The sequence below is a fragment of the Megalopta genalis genome, chromosome 4 (assembly GCF_051020955.1).
Source record: "Megalopta genalis isolate 19385.01 chromosome 4, iyMegGena1_principal, whole genome shotgun sequence".
Taxonomy (NCBI): domain Eukaryota; kingdom Metazoa; phylum Arthropoda; class Insecta; order Hymenoptera; family Halictidae; genus Megalopta; species Megalopta genalis.
Genome location: NC_135016.1, coordinates 7,636,372 through 7,659,761, shown reverse-complemented (window position 1 = coordinate 7,659,761; position 23,390 = coordinate 7,636,372). Strand labels below are relative to the sequence as shown.

At 46.5% G+C, this 23,390-nt stretch overlaps 1 protein-coding gene across 6 annotated transcripts in view; it reads right to left on the bottom strand.

Moving 5' to 3' along the window:
• Positions 1-1,600: 1,600 nt before the first annotated feature.
• LOC117223693 (zwei Ig domain protein zig-8) overlaps positions 1,601-23,390 on the bottom strand; it is a 249,541-nt gene continuing 227,751 nt past the window's right edge. For 4 of the 6 annotated variants that reach the window (XM_076521231.1, XM_076521234.1, XM_076521232.1 and 1 more), the window contains exons 5-7: positions 14,961-15,111; positions 13,205-13,365; positions 1,601-5,403 (exon numbers count right to left, since the gene is read on the bottom strand). In XM_076521231.1, coding sequence (XP_076377346.1) covers positions 5,303-5,403; positions 13,205-13,365; positions 14,961-15,111 — 413 coding nt within the window. In that variant the 3' untranslated portion in view covers positions 1,601-5,302. Of the gene's footprint in view, positions 5,404-13,204; positions 13,366-14,960; positions 15,112-18,968; positions 19,029-23,390 lie in introns of all 6 variants that reach the window. The other 2 variants (XM_033476107.2, XM_033476111.2) reach the window with 2 other exon arrangements.

Here is a 23,390-nt window from a genome sequence, read left to right as displayed (position 1 = left end):
CGACCATAGAACAATCAGGCTACTGTAGTCCGAACAAAGGACTTCGTTTCGAAGTTGACCGAAGTGCAGGAATTCGTTGTGGAAGTTCGTTGCTCCGACTGCCGAATACGATCACTTTTTAGTCCGGTTGATTTTACTTTAGAATATCCTGTCCGCAACTATAACGACAACTTAAATCACGGAAAATGCATCGAACGCTTTTTAGCCTGTTCCGACACGCTGGTTCCTTGATTTAATTGTACCCATCGACACTGCCGCCGCGCGTCCCACGGTTTTTACGACGGAATCGCTTGACCAGGGTCACCCGAAATCCGGTCCCGACCAGTCGATAGGTTTTGCGACCGTTTTTGCAGGCGGCGTCTCGCCCAGCCGGATTAGCGAGACCCCTGCGAATCCCTAAATCTGGAGTAGCAAGCAAAAAACCATAACAGCGGTCCTCGAACCGATCGCAACGACGGCGGCGGACCTTTTTCCGAAACACTAAGCGCCGTTCTCGAGTCCCCGTTTTCCGCGGCGTTTACCCCGCCGGTCTAATATTTCAAATGGCTTTCGGATGGCACCGGAGGATCAATCAACCGTCGAATCTTTCTCTGATTAATGAAATACCAGGGTCGACGAACTGCCGGCGCCCAAACTGGAAGGATATCGCTGAAAACAAGGACGAGGAGGTGGAAGGGCAGGTGTGCGCCGGCGAACGGGAAAGTAAAGAAGGACGCCAAGGGACGCTGGCGTGGCTGGAGGCAGTTTCGGGAGGGGGAGAGGCGAAGCAGAGGCGCCAGGATCCTCCTTTTTTTCATTTGCCGGCGTGTCGAGGCGGCGAGAGTTAGACAGGACCGCGGCGAACGATTGTATCGGATCCTGGTGAAGTCGGGCGTCGCGAGACACGCTCCGGCTCGATTGTTTTTCGGCGACGAAATTGATTACTCCGGCGTCTGGGGAAATATGACGTAATGGCGCTTTGTCGTAAGCGTATTATCCCGGAGTCTCTCCTGCTTTTTTTTTCTTTCGCACCGGCGACGCCGGTGCTCGACGCGCGGGTCGAACACGGCGAGCTCGAGAGAGATTGAATCTGAAACTGTTCCGAGGAGAATTTGACATTTGCGAGATTAAGTGACGCTTCTTGCGGCGGCCGCGCGCGTCGTCCGCGTTGACGATGATAAATCATCGGGACTCGAATTTTCGGCACCGGCGACGGCGTCCTGTCCCTCGAATTTTTTAGGCCATCCCCATCGATCACTCGTTCTTTTTTCTTCCACCATTTCTCTATCCCTCTCCGTCTCCTCCTCCTCCTCCTCTCTCTCTCCCTTTATTTTCCTTTTTGCTTTTCCTCTCGACGTTTTTTTATTTCTGTCCGTAAACCGTCGACTCGTCGTGTCCGACGAGTGTTTTCGAACACGGTCGCGCAAACAACAAACTCATTTCCATCGCCTGCGCGTTCCGGCAAAAATTGCGAACGCTCGACTAATTTGCATACCGCATCGACACACGCGGCGATAAGAATCGTTCTGTACAGGCGAACCCGGAAGAATTCCTGGTTCGTAGCACGGGACACGAGGCGATAGATCGCTAGAAGATATCGGGTTGAACGAATCTCAGTTGGTTTTCGTTTTATATCATCATTACATTTATTGAAACAGTATCCACGTCGATGAATATTTTTGTTTTTTTTTTCGTTTTCTTTACAGTATTATAGTTCCGTTACTTCGGGTGTTTCGTCGCCGCTCCGTTCGTCACCGTTCTCCCGACATTTCGTTTCTGTTTTTCTTGTTTTTTTATTAGTTCGTGTGAGTGTGTGTTACGTTGTTTATTTTCATTTTTTTGTCGTTTTCTTTCGTTTTACCTCCGCCGCTTTGATTCGCGCTTGACGTTCCTCTATAACATGATACATTTTTCGTTTTTTGTTTATCGATTATGAATTCGTATGTACAATGCGATCTAGGCTTACCTATCGTCGGTCACGGACGACCTGACCCCGTGAACCGCGGGCACCCCTAAACCGATCGCCTAAACCGCGCGACCGATCCCTCGCGATTCCCCGCCGATTTAGGGCTACGATTGTTTCGTCGGCACGTCGCGACGCGAGCGTCGCTCCGTTCGCGTCCGTTCGCACCTAGATCATCCGAACGGCGGTTATGCCAAAGGAACGAGACTCGGTGGGGTCGAGAAAAAAGTTTGCCCGATAAAAGTCGAATGAAATCACGCCGATCAACGTTTTCCCTTTCTCTCCGATCTCTCTCTCTCTCTCTCTCTCTCTCTCTCTCTCTCTCAGCCAACAACATTATAATCGATCAACGTCCGTCTCGAACCGCTAAACTCTCTGAATATATCACACGATCAACATTCCGAAAAAAACTGGCCCGATCGATCGACGATCAACGACACAAGCACACGGCACACGCACACACATCGATCAGTCCGCACGCGCGATCCTCGGTTTTTCCTCGGCTCGCCTGTTAAAGAAAACGGTGTCGTGTTTCCGTCGTGTTCGTCGCGCGATCCTCACGCGTCAACTGCAAAATATTGTCCTCTCACAACGACATAAATTACCGTATATAAACTATACAAGAAGGAATAATACCGCGAGATACATCCTACGCATCCGCGCCTCTCGAGATCCACGCTCTCCGGTCTCTCTCGCTTTTTCTCTCTCTCTCTCTTTCTCTTTCTCTCTTGTTTTCTCTCTCTCTCGCTTTCTCTCGCTTTCTCTCTCTTTCTCTCGCTTTCTCTCTCTCTCTCTCGCTCTCTCGGCCACACGCGAACGCGTCGCCCGGCAGTGTTTTACAACCGTGTTTAACACGCTACCTCCGTCGTGGTACAACATTATAAAAAATCTATGTTAGTCCTAAAGGTAAAGTCGCACCTTAACCACGCTAGCCGTTATGATATCGTTTTACTCGGTTACGTTACATCGTAGTAAATCTACTGTAATGAAGTCGCCGTCGTCGTGCCACCGCCTCGCGGCCACCACGATTCGACATTCGGCGAAACGAAAAACAAACTTCGTCCGCGAGGAAGCTCACCAAAAATACGCTGCACCTCCCACGAAACGTCCCAGCGACTCGCGTTAACGCTCGAGCGTCATTTTTGAAACAGGATAACTTGTTTCGATGGTACACGAAACGACTATTTTCTCGAAATGTTAGACGGTCTGAAAGAGAACAAGACGCCTGCGTTCTTTCACTTTTTATTTGAGCTTGCAACGAAAATCGAAACAGTTCTTTTCGGAGGTCTTTGTGATTTGCAGGCTGAAAATTTCATCGAAATTTTCGACCAAAAGCTGCGAGAAATCTTGTGATGTTTACACGTTTCAACGTCTGCAGCTTGACTCGCATTTTTTAAACTTTCCTTGCAGACTGAGACAAAAACGACAATGAAACGCGAGTCTTTTACTTCCCTCGTCGTTGCAAGTAACGGCAAAATTATAAGAAAATCATTTCAGTTACCGTAAGCTAAGCTAAAAAACGTTCAAGTCATTTCGAAGAAAGTTATTCCGTTCCAAAAAGCTGCCCGAATATTAACGCGAGCCGCTGCACTGGCAGTAATTTGCGCGATGATTGAATCAATCGTTTCTGCAGAAAATCGCCGTGAATATTGATCAGTTTCGCGAGGACTGAGAATCTAAGGGGGAGATTAAATTGCCTCGGCATTTTCGCGCGATACAGTTCTGGCGGGATGTCGCAACGTAAGGTTGATCGAAGTTCGCAGGCAGTTTCGTTGAAGGCAGATTTCCGAGCGATCTCCCTTGCCGCCGTTTCGATGATTCCGAGCATCGACGGTAGGCGACGTAGATGCCTTTTCTCCCCGCTGTTTAGAAAGACTTTTCGATGCGAGAGTACAATCGCGTGTAAAGAAAGAAATGTTCGCGGAGCGTCGGAAAAGTGGCTCCAGACTCGAATAAGTGACCGGAACTCACTGAATCGACTGAGAGGTGTCCGATTAAATACAATAGGGAACATCGAGGTACTAAGAATATCGACGAGACGAAAGATTAGCAGGATCACCGTGATCTTCGATTTAGGAATTTAACGTTTACCGAGCTGTAGGTCCGCGGAGGAGGCCATGCATCTGGCGGCTCGGTTCATCGAGTGCCATCCACTTGATAAGAGAGTCCCGGAGCCCTTTTCCTTCGGTCGTGTTCTAAGCGGATCCACGCGCGTCGCCCGTTTTAAGCGCACTTTGTCGGGCAGCCGAACGCTCTCGACGACAACAAACTTCTACGCTTCTCCCATCCACCGATCATCCCCGTCATCTCCCGTTTCGATACGCAACGAATACCTATTATCCACTCTTAAGTATACATGTACATAATGTCCTTACCTATTCGACGTGACCTATCGTTTAACGTCGTTCAGTCCGTGGCGCTCGGGATCCTTGCGAGGTACCGAGTCTGATTGCATGATTCAGTAAAGACGTCAAACGACTAATCGCCGCTATCGAGTTCGCTAGGGGATACGGGACGTGGAAAGCGATCGATTAAACACAGTTCCCCGGCGATTTCGCTCCTCAACGCAAACAGAAACATATCGCGAGGACGACCTCTAGCTCTGCTTGGCTCCCTCTCTCTTTTCCAATCGCTTTCCAGCCTCGGGAGTTCGTCGAACAGCGAACGAAGGTCGAGCCTGGGCGAGAATCGTGGATCATTCGATGATCTCTCGTGGGGGAAAGTCCTGCGAACCGATGCTCGGAACGTGCAAGCTCAGGCTCGACGACGTTCCGGCGGGCGGCCTCGGACGCGCTGTTCTGTACAAACGAGGCCGACGAACCCCTCCTTCTTTATATACAGGCGAGAACAGAGATCGAGAGATAGTGAGTGCGAGAGACTTATCCTAGCTACGCCGCATCATTCAACCGTAAATATCGTCTAGGTACTTGGAGCCGTTCGGTCGAGACAGTCTTCGTCGGATCGACGATGCTCCACGGCCGGCCTCGGCTCCTCGACGTCTCACTCGTCGGCGACTCGTCGACGCACTCCCGATCGCTCGGCCGAGCGTCGGAAATCGGGGCTGCGACGTCCTTCGAGTCCTCCTTACGCCGATCCATCGCGCACAGTGTCCACCACGTGTCACGTTCGCGCGATCGGATTGATCTGTCCCGGGTCGAGAGCCACGGTGCCTATCGGCTCCCTCTCCCTCTCTCTCTCTCTCTCTCTTTCTCTTTCTCTCTCTGTGTTATTCCTCGACCGTTAGTTCCGATCCCGCGGGCCAAAGGGAACACGACCCCTTTGTGGGCAGCACCGTTTTCACACCGACCGGACCGCTCGTTTTTATTTAGTCGAAGTCGCCACGGTTCACAACGAGACTGCTCACCTCAGCAGGTTCGCGATTAACAGCGTCACGGTCGCCAGCAGAATGGTCGGCGCCACGCCGCAGCTTCCGCCGTGTTGCATGGCCGCCGGGTGCTCGCCTGGAAACAGAAGAAATATCGTTCAGACCCGGTTCCCCTCTATTTTCGCTCACTCGTCGACGTAATGCCATGCGCCGCGTGTCCCGGCGCCCAACCTCGCCGCGGCTCCGCTGTTTTACAGCGCGCGTTTAGCCTGCTGGTAAACGAATTAGCCGAAAAAATTCGCCGCTCCCCGCGCCGTCCTGTTGCTTCCGAACGAGCTTTATGGCTTCATTCGACGCGAAGTGCGCGAACACACGGCGACCCCGGGATTTTCATTCCGCCGCGCTCGACGAATCGATAATACCGGACAGAGACATTCGTACGTTCTTCGAAATGCCAAAGGTTTCTACGGACGATTTATACGGCTCGACGGTGTTCTGTGCGCGGTGGACAGTGTCTAGAAGCGAGCAGAATGTACCGATGATTCACTCGGCGCTGAAATTCTTCGCATGACCACGCGATCAATGCCACGATAAATTATACGGCCGCTCGAACGTGCTACAACTTCACCGGAGAATTATGATTGCGTCTCATGGGGGACGACAGATCGATTTTGATGTGGGTTCTCCGACGATTTTTGGAACTTCCCGGAATGCTTGCGAGGGGATTGCAGAGGACGATATTCCGAAATTTTAGCAGCTTTACCTGAAGATAGATTTGCATCTACAAACATCGTAATGTACCTCTTCACGGAGACACATGTCTCGTATCTTGGATGAAGCAACATATCTTACAAATTAACTCAATTGTCTGGAATTTTGCAAGTTCTATCCATTTATGTATAGCGATGCAACGATCTTAATATATGCCGGCCAAATGCAAAAGTTTTCAACAGCCCGGACCGTGTCGTGTCAATAATGAATTAAGTTTCGTTCAGAACGGAAGTTCTACATCGTTATGAAAAATCGAGAAACTCGGACAAGTAGCTCGAAGGAAAACGTTCGAATATTAAGGAGTTCGTTAAAGTTGATTTTGGAGAATATTTTCGCAGGCTAGCTGGAACTTTCGAGACCTCGCATCGAAGCTAGAAAACTGCAGTTCGCGATCAAGTTACGTTGATTCTAATGGAAATAATTACGTTGAATCGACGAAATGTACAAATCGACAGCTTGGGGAATAATGTCCGTTTCAAGGTGATTTCGAAGAACGTTCCCATAGGATATTCCGACCTTGCAGTGGCTCAAACGGAAGCTCGAAGACTCTGCCTCGAGATATCTTCGCTCAGAGGTTTCAGACAGTATTCGAAGACAATTCCTTAAATCGTCGAATCCCGAAAGCTGATTGCTCGGTAGGTCAAAGAGAGAAATGTTCGAACATGAGGAAGTCGTTCTGAATCGACTTGAAGCGTCTTCCCGCGGGAGTTTCTGAGCGTTTGAGGACTCAGCCGGCCACGAGGAAGACAGCGAGCCACGAGTTTCTTCGTAAAATCACGGTTCGATTTTCGAGGTGCCGCGCGCTGTAGATCAGCCGGTGCTCCAATCCCGAAATCCTCCGGGAGGATGCATAATTAAGGTGATAATAAATTATTCTTCGCTTGTACGCGGCGTAAGAGAAGCTTAAGGGCATCCGGTAGCACAGGTCAACAGCTGACCCGAGGCGGCAGCTCGGCCGGCGACCGCACAATCAAAGTCACGGTAAATCCTTCAGGGAGCACAGGGGTGGCCTATCCCGAGAACAAACTTCTAATTCACGGGCCGTCGTCTTCCATTACAGATAACCATTAATAACAGCCGACAGCGGCGGGGGAGGGATGTTGGTTGCGCGACCAGCTGCGGAGGAACAGAACGCAGTCGGCGTGGCTGGTGCACGGTGGCCGGGAAACCAGCGTTAATCAGGAGCTATCCCCGAGGCAGGGTGCACACGATTTCCATACATATATTTCGCATATCCAGACAAATGTTAACGATGTATCGGGGCCGGATGAACGGCGGTCTGCACGCAACGTCCAGCCAGTAATAAAGATAATCACGGCTGTGTAACCGCGGCCCGTGGGCCGTGCCGGGCGGGACCGAGAGGGTCGCTTTCCTCGCGTGTTCCCGGCGGGTTCACCGATTTACGAGCGGCCGGAAAATCTCGTTCGAGGCTGATTCGAGGCCGTCGCGCGGTCGTTCCGTCCGAAAAACGACGTCGTTCGTCGTGGCGGAGCGCCGCGGCGCCGCCTCGAGCCCGCCCGTAATTGCGTTAATGCGCGCCGAATAATCCGGCCCGGGCCGGTCGGTTGATCGCGAAATAATTGAAATTTGCGGTCAATTTTGCCGAGTAATCAGCCGTGTTTGAAATAACGTCGATGGCCCGAGCCCGAGCCACCGTCGATTGTGAATTAATTATGCAGACGAACTGCGTCGCATTAATTTTCATCCCCCTGTACAGCATTTTCCAAGCGGCACCGCGAATCGTCGCGCGAGCCTCCGCCGTTCTCCCCTAACCTTGTGCATGATCGATGCCGGGCCGGGTCGCGCGCGGCCCGAACGTGCTACAACCGTATCAATGATACAGCCCGAAAGTATGCTCGATTGAAGTCCGTTAATGGAATCGCGCCCTCCACTAATCTTCGCGCCATAATTCATGCCCGGTTGATTAGCAGTTCATTGTTGTTTGACGCTCGGACCGCGACCCTACCCGTCCGGCTGAATGCACGATGCGAGCGGTGAAAGCGGAACAATTCGACGCGTTTAGCGCACCAGTGAAATGTTTCTCCCTGCCGATATTTATACGCGAGCGAAACTTGCCGGGAATTCGTCCAATCACGCGGGAATTAATAGGACCGTGTCCATTAAACTGTGTCTATCTTCCGCTGGATCAGAAGTGATAGGATGATATGATGAAACTGTTCGAACGGAAAGAACACGCTCGATACGAGCCGGGAAACAGACCATGTAAAGAGATCTTTCGATTTCGAGAACATTTAACCGATATGAATCAAACTAATTCATTAACTATGAATTTAGTTGCTTCGGTTACTCGTAATGTGCAGAACTTCGAACAACGATTATACAGGGTGTCACGAAAATGTCTCGCAATCTGGAAATGGGAGGTTCCTGAGAGCATTTGAAGCAACTTTTTGCTTTGCGAAAATTTTCTCCGAAGCTTCGTTTACGAGTTATTAACGAAAAACACTGACCAATAAGAGGCGAGATTGGCTGGTGCAAGGCGCATTCGCTCGGTCGCCTCCCGAAATTTTGCTATGGACCTAGGTGGACCAGTTACTGAGACTAGTGGGATTGATTTCCGGACAGATGACAAAAATCTCGAAAATGAATTCTACTAGTCTCAGTAACTGGTCCAAAATTTTGCTATCGACCGAGATGGACCAGTTACTGAGACTAGTAGGATGGATTTCCGGACACATGACAAAAATCCCAAAAATGAATTCTACTAGTCTCAGTAACTGGTCCAAACTTTTGCTATCCACCTAGTGGGACCAGTTACTGAGACTAATGGTATTGATTTCTGGACAGATGACAAAAATCCCGAAAATGAATTCTACTAGTCTCAGTAACTGGTCCCAAATTTTGCTATCCACCGAGGTGGACCAGTTACTGAGACTAGTAGGATGGATTTCCGGACAGATCCCAAAAATCAGGAAAACCAATTCTACTAGTCTCAGTAACTGGTCCACCTCGGTCGATAGCAAAATTTTGGACCAGTTACTGAGACTAGTAGGATGGATTTCCTGATAGATTGGGGTGCCAGTGTAGATCAATTTTTTGAAGAAATGCATTTTTATATTTCACTCGCGTTTCACGCTATTGATTCAGACCACTTTTATTTTTCATAAAATTCCGTAGACTAATAATAAGATATCTGTAACAACGACGCGTATACGATGTAATATCAATACAAATATCGCAACAGAAAAAGCTTTTAATCACAGTTCCAGATTTATTCTTTATTCGTAAATCGCTTTGCATACGAGTTGCTTTAGATCGATCCGGTCACAGTTAAAAAGTACTTTAATAACGCACGACCGGACGTACGGATAATCGAGGCTCCAATGTAGTCGGTAATTTCGCCTACTTTCGTCGTTGAACTAATTGCAGGGAATTGCGAGCCGAATAAGTCGTCGATTTCAACGACTGACATGCTCCGCCTAGATGCGTGCGTGAAACGACTGACAGCCTAGATTGGCGGACTCGCCTAGCAAGTTATTGCACGCGTTACCACGAGTGTTGCCTGGCTGACAACGGATCGAAACCGAGTGTGTGCGTGAAGGGCCGACTACTTGCCGCAATGCACGAGGAGCCTGTCAAACTTTCTGACGAGGGACTTCGATACTTGATGAATGAACAGCCTGTCCCTTTTCCTTGCTGTGTATTTCCGTGGCCTCCATTCAGATGGGACATCGCCACACTGGGACAGCTATTGTCGAGGAATTTGTCGCACGATTGTGATGCTAAAGGGCCGACTGTCTCGAACAACTGCAAGGGCGCCGAGGTCACGGAGATGACAAACTGAGATTGCAGTCGGCCCTCTTGTCAGCAGATCCTCGACTTATCAGTTTCGTTGCAACTGAATTGTTCTCATACAAAAATGTAGGCTTCTTTGTTTGGAATCGTTGCAAACGTTTACTTTAATCTTTTTAATTTCAACAAATACACCGAGCATGTACAGGATACTTCGGAGTTAGGCTGCTTGAAATTACCAAATAATTACGTATAATAATAATAACACAGGTGACATCTCAATTTGATTATTTCTAAAAAAAAATAATGCTGTTATTTTGACACAAAGCTGCTGAAATCTTTCTTTCGAATCATCTGATACGCTGATCATAATTCTTTACTCGTGACAAATGATCGAATAATCGAATAATTATGACACAAACGGCGCTTAAAAAAGAATAGCGGCATCACATTGAAAAATCGAAAAGCCGGACTCGTCTTAAAGAAAAATGCCTCGATTTTAATCTGAAACTTCGAGACGATTTTAAATCGCATTTTCGCTAGTATTTTTTCATGTTATTTAGCTAGAATTAAAGCTGAAAGAACGTACTTCACGACAGGAATAGTTCGATTCGAAATTCGACTTCAAAAGAATTTAAAAAATCGAAAACTCCCGATTAGTAGAGCTCATCAATAATCTGCTTATCGAATTGAATGCCGCTCGCTGCTTGTTATGCTCCCAGGAATTTCTCTATCGATGTTATCGGACAATTCCTCCACAAATGACATACCAATTTGGAAAATTATATCAAGTTGTCCCGATACAAAGCGGCAGGTTTCTTCGATTCTTCCCCCGCATTCGCCGAATTCAACGAACTCGTTGTAGAAGTCCGCTCGCCCCATTGTTATTTCCCCGGGAATGCTTGCTATCAAAGTTATCGAATAATTGTGACACAAATGGGATGCAAAACCGTGCCTTGAACTTCCACCGTGACGTTTGAGTTATGGAGAATCGCGGGGGCCGTCAGTGGCTGGAAGTTATACAATTTAAATTCGCGATGGAATCGCGCGACGTTGACTTATGGGAATCAACGCGCCGCTCGAAAATCGATTATAGTCCCCGGCACGGCTCGTCAAACGTCCCGATTCGTTAACCCTTGTGCCAACAGACTGCCGCGTCGCGCCCCTTCCCCCCGAAACGAAAACGTTAATTCACCGTGTAGAATATCGAGCGGGACGTACTTTTCGCCGGTTGTTCTTTTGCGAGAGTCACGGCAAACATTTCCCATCGGCGACACTGCCGCGTGTTAACGGCGTTAATGTACGCTTTCACGGCGAACGAGGCGGCGTCTACGAGCGTATGGATCGCTCTCGTGAACGGGCGTCGGAACGTGTCGGATCGGGACACGGGATTTCGCGAGACGCGCCGGCAAAGTGTTCGCGATTTAGCCGATGCTTGCTGATTTTTCCTCTTAAATGCATTTGCGAGCGACGTTTATGGAAGGGCGTGTGCATGACGTCGCGCCCGCCCTCGCTCCAGCGATTCCCATATGTCGAGCAAAAAAAGACGAAGCCGCCTAAAAACGCCGGCGCGCGACCGTGCGCCGTGTCGCGAGAACCTGCACAGATATCTGGGACTGATATCGTTCGAATAGCGAAAAAATCGATCGTCCGGGGATCGAAAATCTTCCCCGATCCCGAAGGGCTCCGTTTAGGCGACTCCGCGAACCCTAACCAACGGGGGGACTCGGAATTCGGTGCTCGATAACTCGCGATCCTCCCATTAGCCCCGGTCCTTCGGAATTAATTATACAAAACGCAGGATACGTTCGGTTCATCTGCTTCCCGTTAATCAATCGCGGCGATATAGACGACCGGAATGATCCAAAGTGCTCGGTAATGATCGACTGCGGCTTAATCCCTCGGCATCCCCTGTGTTATTACATAAATTTACCCGTGATTCCATTTTACATGGATTGACCTCGGCTGCCGGGAATCGTATCATTGGCCGCGCGCTCGCCGGAACGTGAATTTTCGATTAAAATTATGGGAAGAATGTCGGTCATCAAATTGCGGATGAAAGTGGTCGTACCGGCTGATTGGGGAATAAAGAAGGATAATTAATTTTAACGCGCAATCTCTGAATTTCTCTGCGCTGTTTGACGGGCATGGCCGCCACACGCGATCCTCTGCGAACGAATTTTACATTCGAATTTTCCATTCGGCGTCCAAATACCGAAAAGTAGAAAGATCGTTTGATGAACAGCGTGTGATGCTTTTCATTATGTACCGCTCGTGCTGGCACACGCGAATTTCGATTGTTTGTTCTGCGCGCGCGTGCTCGCCGCTCCGGCAAAATTATCCGGGAATTCGAAGCCGAAGCAGCTTCATGGATTAATATTTATCTCGCGGACAGAAAGACATTTCCGCGGAGACGGTTTGCCGCTCTCGCGTTTAAGACGATCGTTCGACACGCCTGCAAATAAATTAGCGATTGTCTCACCTAATCACACTCTTCAGAACACATTACGCCTCGATGTAAAAAAGAGCGCGTTAAAACTCGAAACACGAACAGCCATCTCCGGATGAAACACGCAATTTAGTATGTAGATAAAAAATCCAGAATCGTCGAATTCTTAACATCATTGTTATTTTCAAATGTATTGTTGCAGTTGTAATTCTACACTTGTAATACTACAAAGTGCTCGTTTATTTCAAACAATCATTTAGAACAATTTCAAATGTATTATTACTTGTAATACTACGATGTGCTCATTTATATAAAAACAGCTTCTCAACGCGATTCGAACGGTATTTACACGGTGATACATCGTTTATTTTTTCATTGAGTGTAACAATTTACGAATCCGGCAAAACGTCATCTCGTTTCGTGCAGCATAAGCTTGATTTCCCCATTATTTCTACCATCAGCATACATTTCCACTGTTACCGTGTACGCACGCTGAATGCGAACGAGCATTCACGCGACCGACTGTACGACTCCGCGAAATTCGGTACACGGATTTTGATGTCTGAATGCAGAACCAGCGGCATGATTAAGTATTCGAGGCCTTCCTTCCGCGAAGAAATTCCGCGGAGCGTGCAACAATGTCCTCCCGCCGACTGCAGAACGTTTAATTTCCGCGCGTGAAGGATTACGCACCGCGGGAAGCGGAGCGAACAGCCGCTGGACCGGAAGTCCGAATCCGTGGGAAGAAAAGAATCGTGACGAGGTTGTCGGGGACAGGATAAACGGGTGTTACAAGAAGCCTGCGGATCAATATTAAGAAAGTTGTGTGTCACGGCGCAGCTACGTCTGAGCGCAAGACTGATCGTCGCTGAAGCACCGAAGAAATTAAGTTAACCCCGGCGGTGCGGGATTAAATAGCGGCGGAGGAGCTGGAATAAGAATTCGGTGGAATAAAAAGGACTCTTACCATTCAGCACGTGGACCATTACGCTCGCCGGATTCGCGTTGCTCGGAATGCAGGTGTAATTTCCGCTGTCGGTCAATCTGGCCTGTGTCACCAAGAGTTTGCTCGTCGTGCCGCTTTCCGTCTTCTCCGTCTCCAAGGAAACCCCGCCCCTGCGGTGAACGCTGAATTATCAAAGATACTTTGCTACTATTCACGCCAGCACTGGTTATATTACTTTGTTAGTAGTTTCTAAGGTTTCTCGCAGCGTTTCCGCGAACTTCGCGTCGCGTCGCGTCGCGTCGAGTCGAGTCGGCTCACGTTATACCGTCCTCTCTTTTCAACGGCGCTGTTTACGCGTCCCTACAGCATTACCAACTTCTACTTTGAACACTCCGCTGCTTGCCTCGAGGATACCGAACTTTAAAAATCCTCCCACTAATCGCGGCACTCTCTGCGGGTCGTTAGCCTAATACCCGCGCGATTATCGCTGGCGTTTCCTGACGTTCGTCCCTTCGCGCGCTTCGATACGAATCTTTTATTTTAAAAAAGAGGATAGTTTCCGTTGGAATATTTGAATGTTAGATGGCTTGAATAAAAACTGGATGAATTTGCTTCGAAATAAGTGTACTTGGAGTTAGAAGAAACTTCGAGATCGTGTTAGAAAATGGATAAAACTTTCTTGTTAGATCGGACGAGTTTGGTTGAATTAGAAAGGGTTAATTCGAGACGTTCAAAAACTATGATCGCGTAGGAATTTTTTAACGTTTGATAGCTTAAACGAAAGCTGCGTGTATCCGCTTTAAGATCGGGTAGATTGAAGTAGCATCGCGAAATCATTTTGAAAAATCAGAGACTTTCCACCACCAACGCGAAGAAAAATGACTCGATTTAAAAGGGAAATTTCAAGTCGATCCTCAGTAGTATTTCCGTGAGAGCTTTTTAATGCATCTTAGCCTAAATTGAAGCTGAAACTATCCACTTTAAGATAAGGTGATCTACTTTCCAACAAACTAGCGACGTCATTTTGGAAAATCGAAAAATCTTGGCCGCTGTCCCGAAGAAAGGTGTCCCGATATTAATCCCAAATTTAAGTCGATTTCAAGCTGTAATCTCGCGGATATTTCTTAACGTTACTCAGCTCAAATTAAAGCTAAAAGAGCGTGCTTTACGATGAGAATAATTTGAATCAAAAGAAAATTCAAAATACATTCGGAAAATCGAAAATTCTCGACCTCAGACAAAATTGCTCGAATGTTTAGGGGTGACTTCGAGCCGATATCAGAGTGCGTTCCCCTGAAAACTTCTAAACATTTGATAGCTCGAATTGAAGCTGAAAGAACACACTTTACAACGAATCAATTGAAATCCGCGAAACTTGGCGCAATCGGCACAGAATGCATTGCGTAAACATAAACTTGTAAGGTCCGTTTAACAAAACCGGAACAGTTTCACTAAAAAGAACGTCGAATTCATCGTGAAATTTGCGAAAGATCCGGCGATCCCGCAGTCGTTCCAAAGCGTTTTCGTATCCGGAATTACCCATCGCGCGAACTATCCCGCGGTGCCAGGGGGAATATTCGACAGGCTGTAGTCCGGATGCATTCCTTGCGGAGGTGTGCTCTCGACAATAATCCTAACGCGTGCAATCGAACGGAAAAGCGAGCGAAGTCCATAGAGCGGGCTGGTGCTCGGGGGTGAGGGAAGGGTTAGGAAGAGGGTGGTTCGTGATAGGACATTACGGTGGGGAACTCGAGAACTTGATTCTCGTGGCTTGTACCTGGGACTGTCGAAATCCACCACGGCTCCTCCGTGATGCCACGAAACGCTGCTGGGCGGTATACTTTGCACATTAACGGTGCACGTGAGGCTTATCGTGCTGCCCTTCTTCACGTAGACGTCCTCCGGACCAAGGATCTTCGCCTGCGCGGCTGCAACACACATTCGAAAATCGGCCGGTTAAATATTCCGCTCGTGGCGCACAGTTGAACTTCTCGTTCCGTTTCGTTCGCGCGTACACGCGTCTAGGATAATCAACTATGCAGAGTAACCAATTGCTTGCGAGTGACCTTTCGTTTGCTTTAGCATACGTTAATTGCTTATACTATCTTATTTTAATATAGTATTGCAATTGCGGTACTATTGCGGATACATTAAACTGTTTTATTCATTCATTTTGATTATGCCTCAATAAAAAGAAAAACTTTTCTATTGTCTCAACTTATTTATTTTCGAATAAAAATCTGTTTTTATTCCTGTATATTATTTAGTCTCGAATAAAACTGTTTTCGTTCTGTTAATTCGTTTATTTTCGAATAAAAAGAATCTTTTTATTTCTTCGTATTGCTTATTTTTGGGTAAAAATATGCGACACGTCTTGTTCGATAAAGTTAATTGAATCCGGAAAGAAACCAGAGGCGCAGCGATTGGTCGCCCCCACAGTAGTCGGATCCGCCACCCCGCGGTCTTCGGGGTGTAGCGCAGGCACCTTCAAGCAAACTGTTCTACGTCACACTCGAGGCATATCGAGAAGCAAACACGGCCAGCTCGAGGCGACACGCGTCGGTAATCGGCGCGCATTTCGTCGCCGTGGGGTGAAATTCGTTTAATTAAATTCATCCCCTCAAGCGACGCAGAATTTAATTAAAAATCCCACGTAGTATTTGAGATTCTACGCCCGCGCGATATTTCTTCCCGGAGTCTGCGGAGCCCGCGGGCTTCGGATGGTCGGATCGCAGGGCCGCGGCGCCTAAAAATGACAAGGTCGATAGTTGCGATTTAACTTTCCGCCGACGATCAAACGCATTCGATTTTGCCCGTTTCGCCCCGACGGGGCCCACCCTCCCCTCGGCGGGCCGCGGCCGCGTCGATCGGCGCCGGAAAACAGCGACGAGCCGCGGCAGGATATTAATGCCGCGAATCACGGGATCCGGCTCAGCAAATTGTGGTAAGTGAACTTAAATTCGATGTAAAGGCTCTATGCAAATGCCGGCGCTGTATGCGGCCCGCACTCGGCTCGTGACTAACATTCGAAACGAATCCCGCTCAAGTTTTAATGGAACCTCGAAGTTCGGGTCGGCGGAAACAGCGGCCGCAGCGGAAGAGGAAAAACGCGGGGAAGGGGCAGACAGCGTTGTTGCCGCGGATGTTTTAATTGCGCCAGGAATTTATTAGCAGCGTTACTCGTTTTTTGGAAGGCCGCGAACATTCTAATCGCGCGTCGCGAATTTATTTAATTACGCTCCACATTGCCAGGACCGTGGAACCACTGAGATACTCTTGTTCGAAATATTTCGAAGCTGTTTGCCTTACGGAAACGTCTCGGATTCTTTTGTTAAAGGATAAACACATGGAACAGCTGGACTGCGGATCGTTGTATAGAATGAAAGTCGTTTGAAACCATTTAAAGGAGCAGAAGTTAAATGAAAATGTACTTCTTCTTTCAGGAGGTCGAAAGAATATTATTAAACTTTCGTTGTCGAGCTTGACTTTTGCTTGAATTTGGCAGCTATTTTATTTTCTTTATTATCTTCTTCACGATTCGTTGGATAAAAAATATGTGGGTGACTGAATTGTTTGCTGAGACTTGGAAAATAATCGTTACGCTATATAATTTATTAGCTTTTCAATTTTTATCTGATTGAATAAAGTTTAATTAAAATTTAATGTTATAAAATTGTCGGCATTCGAAGTGTTAATAACGGGAAAAAATGATAGGCAATTTGAGCATAGATGGAATTTCGCGGGTTACTTAAGGGATTAATTAGTTAGCTAGTTAAGCTAGTTACTTATTTTCCTGACACTTATATGGCACGTAAGGATAATTGTTATATTTCCGAACTGTTTCAAATAGATTGTAAAGATAGAAATGGAAATAGAATCCTACAACTTGATAGCAGATTCTGAAACAGAACAGAGGAAACACTTCCGACGGGCAAAGGATTAAATGCCTCCAATGCCTCCATTGTTTGATGTTTCACATAGTCACTGTTATAATAAATCGTACGTTTGAATCCATAAACCCGGCGCTGCTTTCTCGGATATTGCAAACTCGTATGCCGAATTTATCGAGGTCGAAAGTCTCGCCTCAACGTTCTCATTTCAATAACGTCTCGTTGAAATGAATTTAGAATGCTTGATTTAACGATCGAGATACTATATTTGAATCTTGACAAATGCGATATGTACATATACATATATATTCGCGATTGATATTTTATCGCGATCATATTCCATGGATTCTGGTTGCGTTATATTCGTCGTCAGTTCGCTTCTGTCGTAATTGATTATGTATGAATTTCAGCAATGCTTGTCGAATGTTCTGATTCGTTCGCAGCTGTGTTTGAAATCGTTTTATAGTAAATTCTTCCTAATTAACGCTCAAATCGTACACAAAAATGGACAATTTGGGAAGAGGAGATACGATTATTCGAGCCTTGCGGCTCGCTTTGATAGTTGTTGACAATCGGTAACTATAAAAACTATAAAAATCGTATATCCACTTCAAAAATTCTCCATTTTTTTTAACAATCTGAGCGTCAATTAGGGAGAATTTACTGTAGTTAGAGTCTCATGTTACCAATAGCAATACGAATCTCAAAATTGTGTAAATAGAATGGTTGATCATGCTACTGTACACGCAAAAACAGACATAATTCAGCAATCATTAAGAATCGAGCAATTAAGAATTGAGCAATCATCATCTAAAACTTTCGTTACAGCATATTATTGTAGAATAATCATTTTTACTAACCTTTATCAGTGAAATAAATTTTTATTTCGTTTTTCCTCAAGTATTACACTCTTTTAACATCAAAGACTTCTTTCCGCGGATAAATAAATAAATAAATAAATAAGTAAATGAATAAGTAAATAAATAAATAAGTGAATAAAAGAATAAAGAAATGAATGAACATCGTGATTTATTCGGTAACGTTCGCAGTGGTTACAAACCGCGTCAGCCGATCATCCGTTGATCGTCAACGCCGAGAAATGAATTGCGAGGCAGAGTTTCGTTCGCAAAACAGCTAGTCCGACCAATCTGTCCGTTGTCGTTTCCGGCAGTGTCTCATACCGGATCTATCCCATGCCAAATGCCACTAGGATCATCTCGAAACGAGCCCGCGTCACGTCGTCCGCGTTCGAGTCTCGAAATTGAAATTCCGGTGCCGTTAGCTTGAACGTACCATGCTCGAAAGAGTTGCGCGCGTGTTTCTACTTGGAAGGCTTGATCGAGCAAAGCTGCGCACATAGAGAGAGAGAGAGAGAGAGAGAAAGAGTGAGAGAGAAAGAGAGACTGAGAGAAAGAGAGAGAGAAAGAGAGAGAGAAAGAGAGAGCGAGAAAGCGAGAGGGAGAGCCAGCGACGAGCACGCGAGCGCAGAGCGGGCCGAGCTGTCTGAGGCGAGACTTTTCCACGATAATTATTACGAGGACGATAATTCGGTGGTAATTAGAGGACGCGGCTCGTCGGGCAACACGAGGAGCACCGGCTCCGTGATGACGATCTCTTTCGCCGACGGAGTCAGCTCGACCGGCCCTCGTAAAACAAAACCATCCGGGGGTTGCATTAATTAAACGCTAAACGGGGATGACGTGCATGCACCGATAGAGCACGGGTCACTGGCACTCCCGTGCATACATCGACACACAGACACACCTATCGGGAAGACAGACATGCTGACCGGGCCGACACGGTCGTCGCAACACGCATACACGGAATAGCGAAACGTCTAGCAGCGAGCCCAACAGCTTGGAAAAGGAGAGAGTCTGTTCTTGCGTGATTCTAACCTGAGTTGAACGTCCGATGAATGGCGTTCGGTATGCCGGCGGCGGGGACAGGGGCACTTTCTGGAACGGGAGGACAGAAAAGATATCGAGTTAATCGATTTCGTCGAGAGATCTACTGTTTCGCGGCCGGGACCCGGGATCCGACTGCCCTCGGACACTGCCACCGATCCTCTTTTCATACGACAGCCTTTCCGACTACTTTCGTTTTAATAGTACCATTTGCTGATTCTTCGCGCGTCTTGAGAACTGTGCTGCTTTGAAATCACTCGGATGACTGTCAGCTCGGGGGTCGACTTTTTTTTCTTCCCTCGCGGAAAAGGCTTTATCAGCGAACGAACAGCGGGTTAGTTAAAATAGACGTTTTTTTTCAGTCCGGTAATTTCGAACTACTTGCAGAAATTTATTCGAATGGCTCGCCTCATTTTCCGCCGAGCACAAAACATTGTTACACGAACCGTCAAAAGCAGAAACGGTGGATGTCAAAAAAGTTAATTCGTGGATAATGAAGGATGGATTGAATGCTCTGTAAAATGCAATAACGGGAGAGATTGTTTCGACTCTTTTATGTGAACCAGATTCGTGGTTTAATTAAAATAAGAAGAAAAATTGAACGAGATATTTTGTTAAGTATGATATAATAATGATGTGAAAAAATTGACTTACACCATTTTTGCTTTAAATGGCAGCAATGTTGAAATGATTGGTGGTATGCTTTCACGTGCGACTGTCTCGTGCATGCATTGTCACTACTCTAGCTCGATAATTGACAACGTTCGCTGGCATTGCGTCTTCGAGTTCTTTCTATCGGAATCACTGCGATTTTTTGCTGCCAGTATGCTCACTGATCCTTCATTTCTGTCACGAGAACGTTGTCACTTCGACGATTCTTTCGTATAAAATCTTTTTATTATTTGCGATTCAAAAATTGCTCTCTTTTAAATTGTGTAGCAATCTCAAACTCCTTGACAATTCGTAGCTCGCGATCTTCGTTTCAACTGTACATAGGATATGGAGGAAATTCTGTCTTTTTATGAATAACGATCCTTTTTTTCTGCGAATGTTCAGTGTGCAACTCCGATTTGTGTTTCAAATTCCTTATATGATTTTTTAAATATATTTATTGGTACTGGTCACGCACGTTTCTATTTCCTTTCAGTTTAAAAATGGAAAAGTATAAAGAACAGATTACAATTATTGAATTCCACGTGGAAGGAATGAAGAACGCAGATGGATACGGAAAAAAGAAAGCGAAGATGACAGTAAAAAAAAGATGAATTAAAATTATTATTATTATTATTATTGAAGATACGATGAAGGTAAGAGTTAGAATTAGCTTCACAAGATCCGTGGAACGAAATTACAATACCCGAGTTTGCGGGTCAATAATAATTTTCGAAAAAGGCTTCAAAAATTGATCGAAGCTGAAGGAGTAAATTTTGAACGCCTCCTGAATTTTATTGTTCAGTTTTGTGACTCTTCCTATTAAATCGATAAAATATATATATAATATTAAATACAAGCGCCCTTATTTCCAAAGCAGTTAAACATAAATACACAAACATGTCGACAGAATCTTCTCCGCACCCCGTAAACCGAGCAACACCGTAAGTTTCCGAATCGACAGATAACGTCGACGTAAATCTGTTCAAAGAGCAGCTGCATCCTCGGTTCTTCGAATATCCGATAAGAGCATCTCTTTCGCTATTAAATCACCGTTTTATCGCAGCATCTGCAGCTGCTCCAGCTATAATTCCGTCGTTCATTAGGCATACTTAATTCGCAGCCGAGATCCAGCCGAGAACCCGAGATCCAGGGATCGTGTTTTAAAGCTGCCGCGCCTCGGGATCTCGTTCGAAGATCCTCGAACATAATTAAGAAAACTATACCCGTCCGGCATGGTTTCGCCGAGGGGCTGGCTAGCTTCGGTCCGAAAGATTGCATATTCCTTGGCGCGATTGTATCGCAGCCCGATTTCCATCATCCAAGAATATCGATTGCAGCCGACTGACGAGTAATTAGCGTTGCTCGAGCCGGCTCGTGATAGGGACAGGTACACGCAGTGGCTGCGAATATAATTAATGAACATCGGTGTTCATGCACGCGGGATCCACGAAATCCTGTGATCCCGGTGGAAACCGGTCGGCTGCTCAAAGACGCCGTCTACGCAAGCGGCGACTAATTATTACCGATGGCTCTCGTTTGATGGGATACTATTCGGCCGATATTGGGCGAACCGCGGACGCCGGAAGATTACGATAAGAAAAAGGCGAAAACAAAAGCCGGCTGCGCGACCGTTCGAACGAGTCCACAACAGAATTCGTAATGAAATACGCGGAACCAGCCGGCATTATGCGCGACGATCGGTCCTCGCATTGTTGCTCGTTACAGTCGATCGCGGGCCCGCTGTGCGCGCGCGCGCCCGATTAATATCGATAATGCGGAATCGTTAAGACCTATAAATATTTACCGGGCCGAATAATAGGCGCTCGTTAGCGCTGCCGATTTTATGTACCGGCTGGCCGGGAAACAAACGCAGTTGCAATCGCCGGAAAATACGCAATTACGCGGGATTAACGGCGAACAAACGGATGCGCGGTTTTTATGTTCGGGGAACATGATAGCGGAGCTGGTGGAATGATGAGTACGCGCCCGACTTGGCATTGGGTTATACTACTTCGAAGAAACCCGAAAATTTCGGAAGATTTACGAGACAGGGAGGTGTCACGAAACGAACACGTCTGACTTATTATTGATTTATGCTGCATTCCTGCAGAAATCGTACATATTTACGTAATTTTAGTTTCGGCACTGAAGGAGATTACATGTAAGTTGTATGTCTGACTTGTTATAGATTTAGACCGATTACAAGAATTCCAAAAATTTTCGTCAAATTTATTCTTCGTAAATTATTATTGACTCTTTGTAAGAATTCTGACAATGTCTGTTGTTTCACCGTTTCGTTTCCATTATATTTCGGACGTAATACTGAAGCAAGTGTCAACAAATTTTAATTTCTGACTTGCTACTGAATTATACTACTTCCAGAAAATCTAAAAATTCATCATAATTCTGGAATTTTTATAAAAAAGAGGAACACGACAGTGAAGTAAACTATAGGCCTGACTTATTATTGACTCGAACTGTCTGCATGAATACCGAAAATTGTCTTCGTTTCAATTTTGTATAACAAGAGGATAATAAAGGGGGAGGCACAGAAGCCATATGACGGACTTGTCATTGACTTGTACCAGCAGCCACAAAGCATCGATCGCATCGCGATCGATTGGGAACAATCGGCCGGCGTTGGCGGACTCGAAAATCAGGATCGTGTGACGCATACGCGTTATCCTCGGCCATTGTTCGTTAATTCCAGCCGGATCCCGGGACGGTGACTCGATCATGTTTAATATGCGAGCAGAACGACGACGCTCGATGATTCACGAGGACTTTTAATTGACACTGTAACGCCCGCCCCGGTCTGTTGTAACGCGAACTGTACCGCTGCGCGTCGACGCGACAATCAATTAGCCAAATTAATTGCGCGGATAGAAGTACCTGGCGACGAAGCAGGCAACCGGGCGCACAGGCACGCCGATGGGAACGCCCCTATCGCCGAGTACAACGTAACTAATAGAGAAATGGGAATCGATCTCTCAGAGAAGACACCGTACTTGGAACTGACGATACCTTCAGTCTGCAGGATCATTTACGATGCTCGAAACAAGCGTAGAGACGAACGAGGCAAATTTTTACGTTCTGACTATTATCACTTTTGAAATTATTTATTGAAGGATTGATCCTTTCGTGACGATTCGAATCGATGAGTCAAGACCATGATAGCCAGGAGATTCACGATATTAATTATTTAAACTACGTTCACGTAGAAATCACACCTTTGTTTTTAGAGAAGCGTATTGTCATTATCTTTGAATTTTTGAAACGGGATTTGGATTCATATGTCGCGTAGATCTATTATGATAAAAGCTCCGTATCATAGAGTGTCTCATAATTATGTTAACACTCGGAAAAGAGAGATTCCTGAGGTCATTTGAAGCAACTTTTTCCTCAGCGAAAATGCAATCCGCGGCTCCGTTTACGAGTTATTAACGAAAAACACTGGCCAATGAGAGGCGAGCTCGGCTGCTGCGAGGCGAACGAGCCAACGAGCGGTCGGAGACCAGTTTCACTCATTGGCTCGCGCCAGCTGTGCTCGCCTCTCATTGGTCACAGTTTTTCGTTAGTAACTCGTTAATGATGCCTTGGAGAAAATTTTTCTAAAGGAAAAAGTTACTTCAAATGATCTAAGGAATCACCTCTTTCCAAGTATTAACATAATTACGAGACACCGTGTTAGTTCCAGATCGAAGGAAAAAAATATTACACGTCGATAACATGTAACGAAAAAAATTGCATCCTGAAACG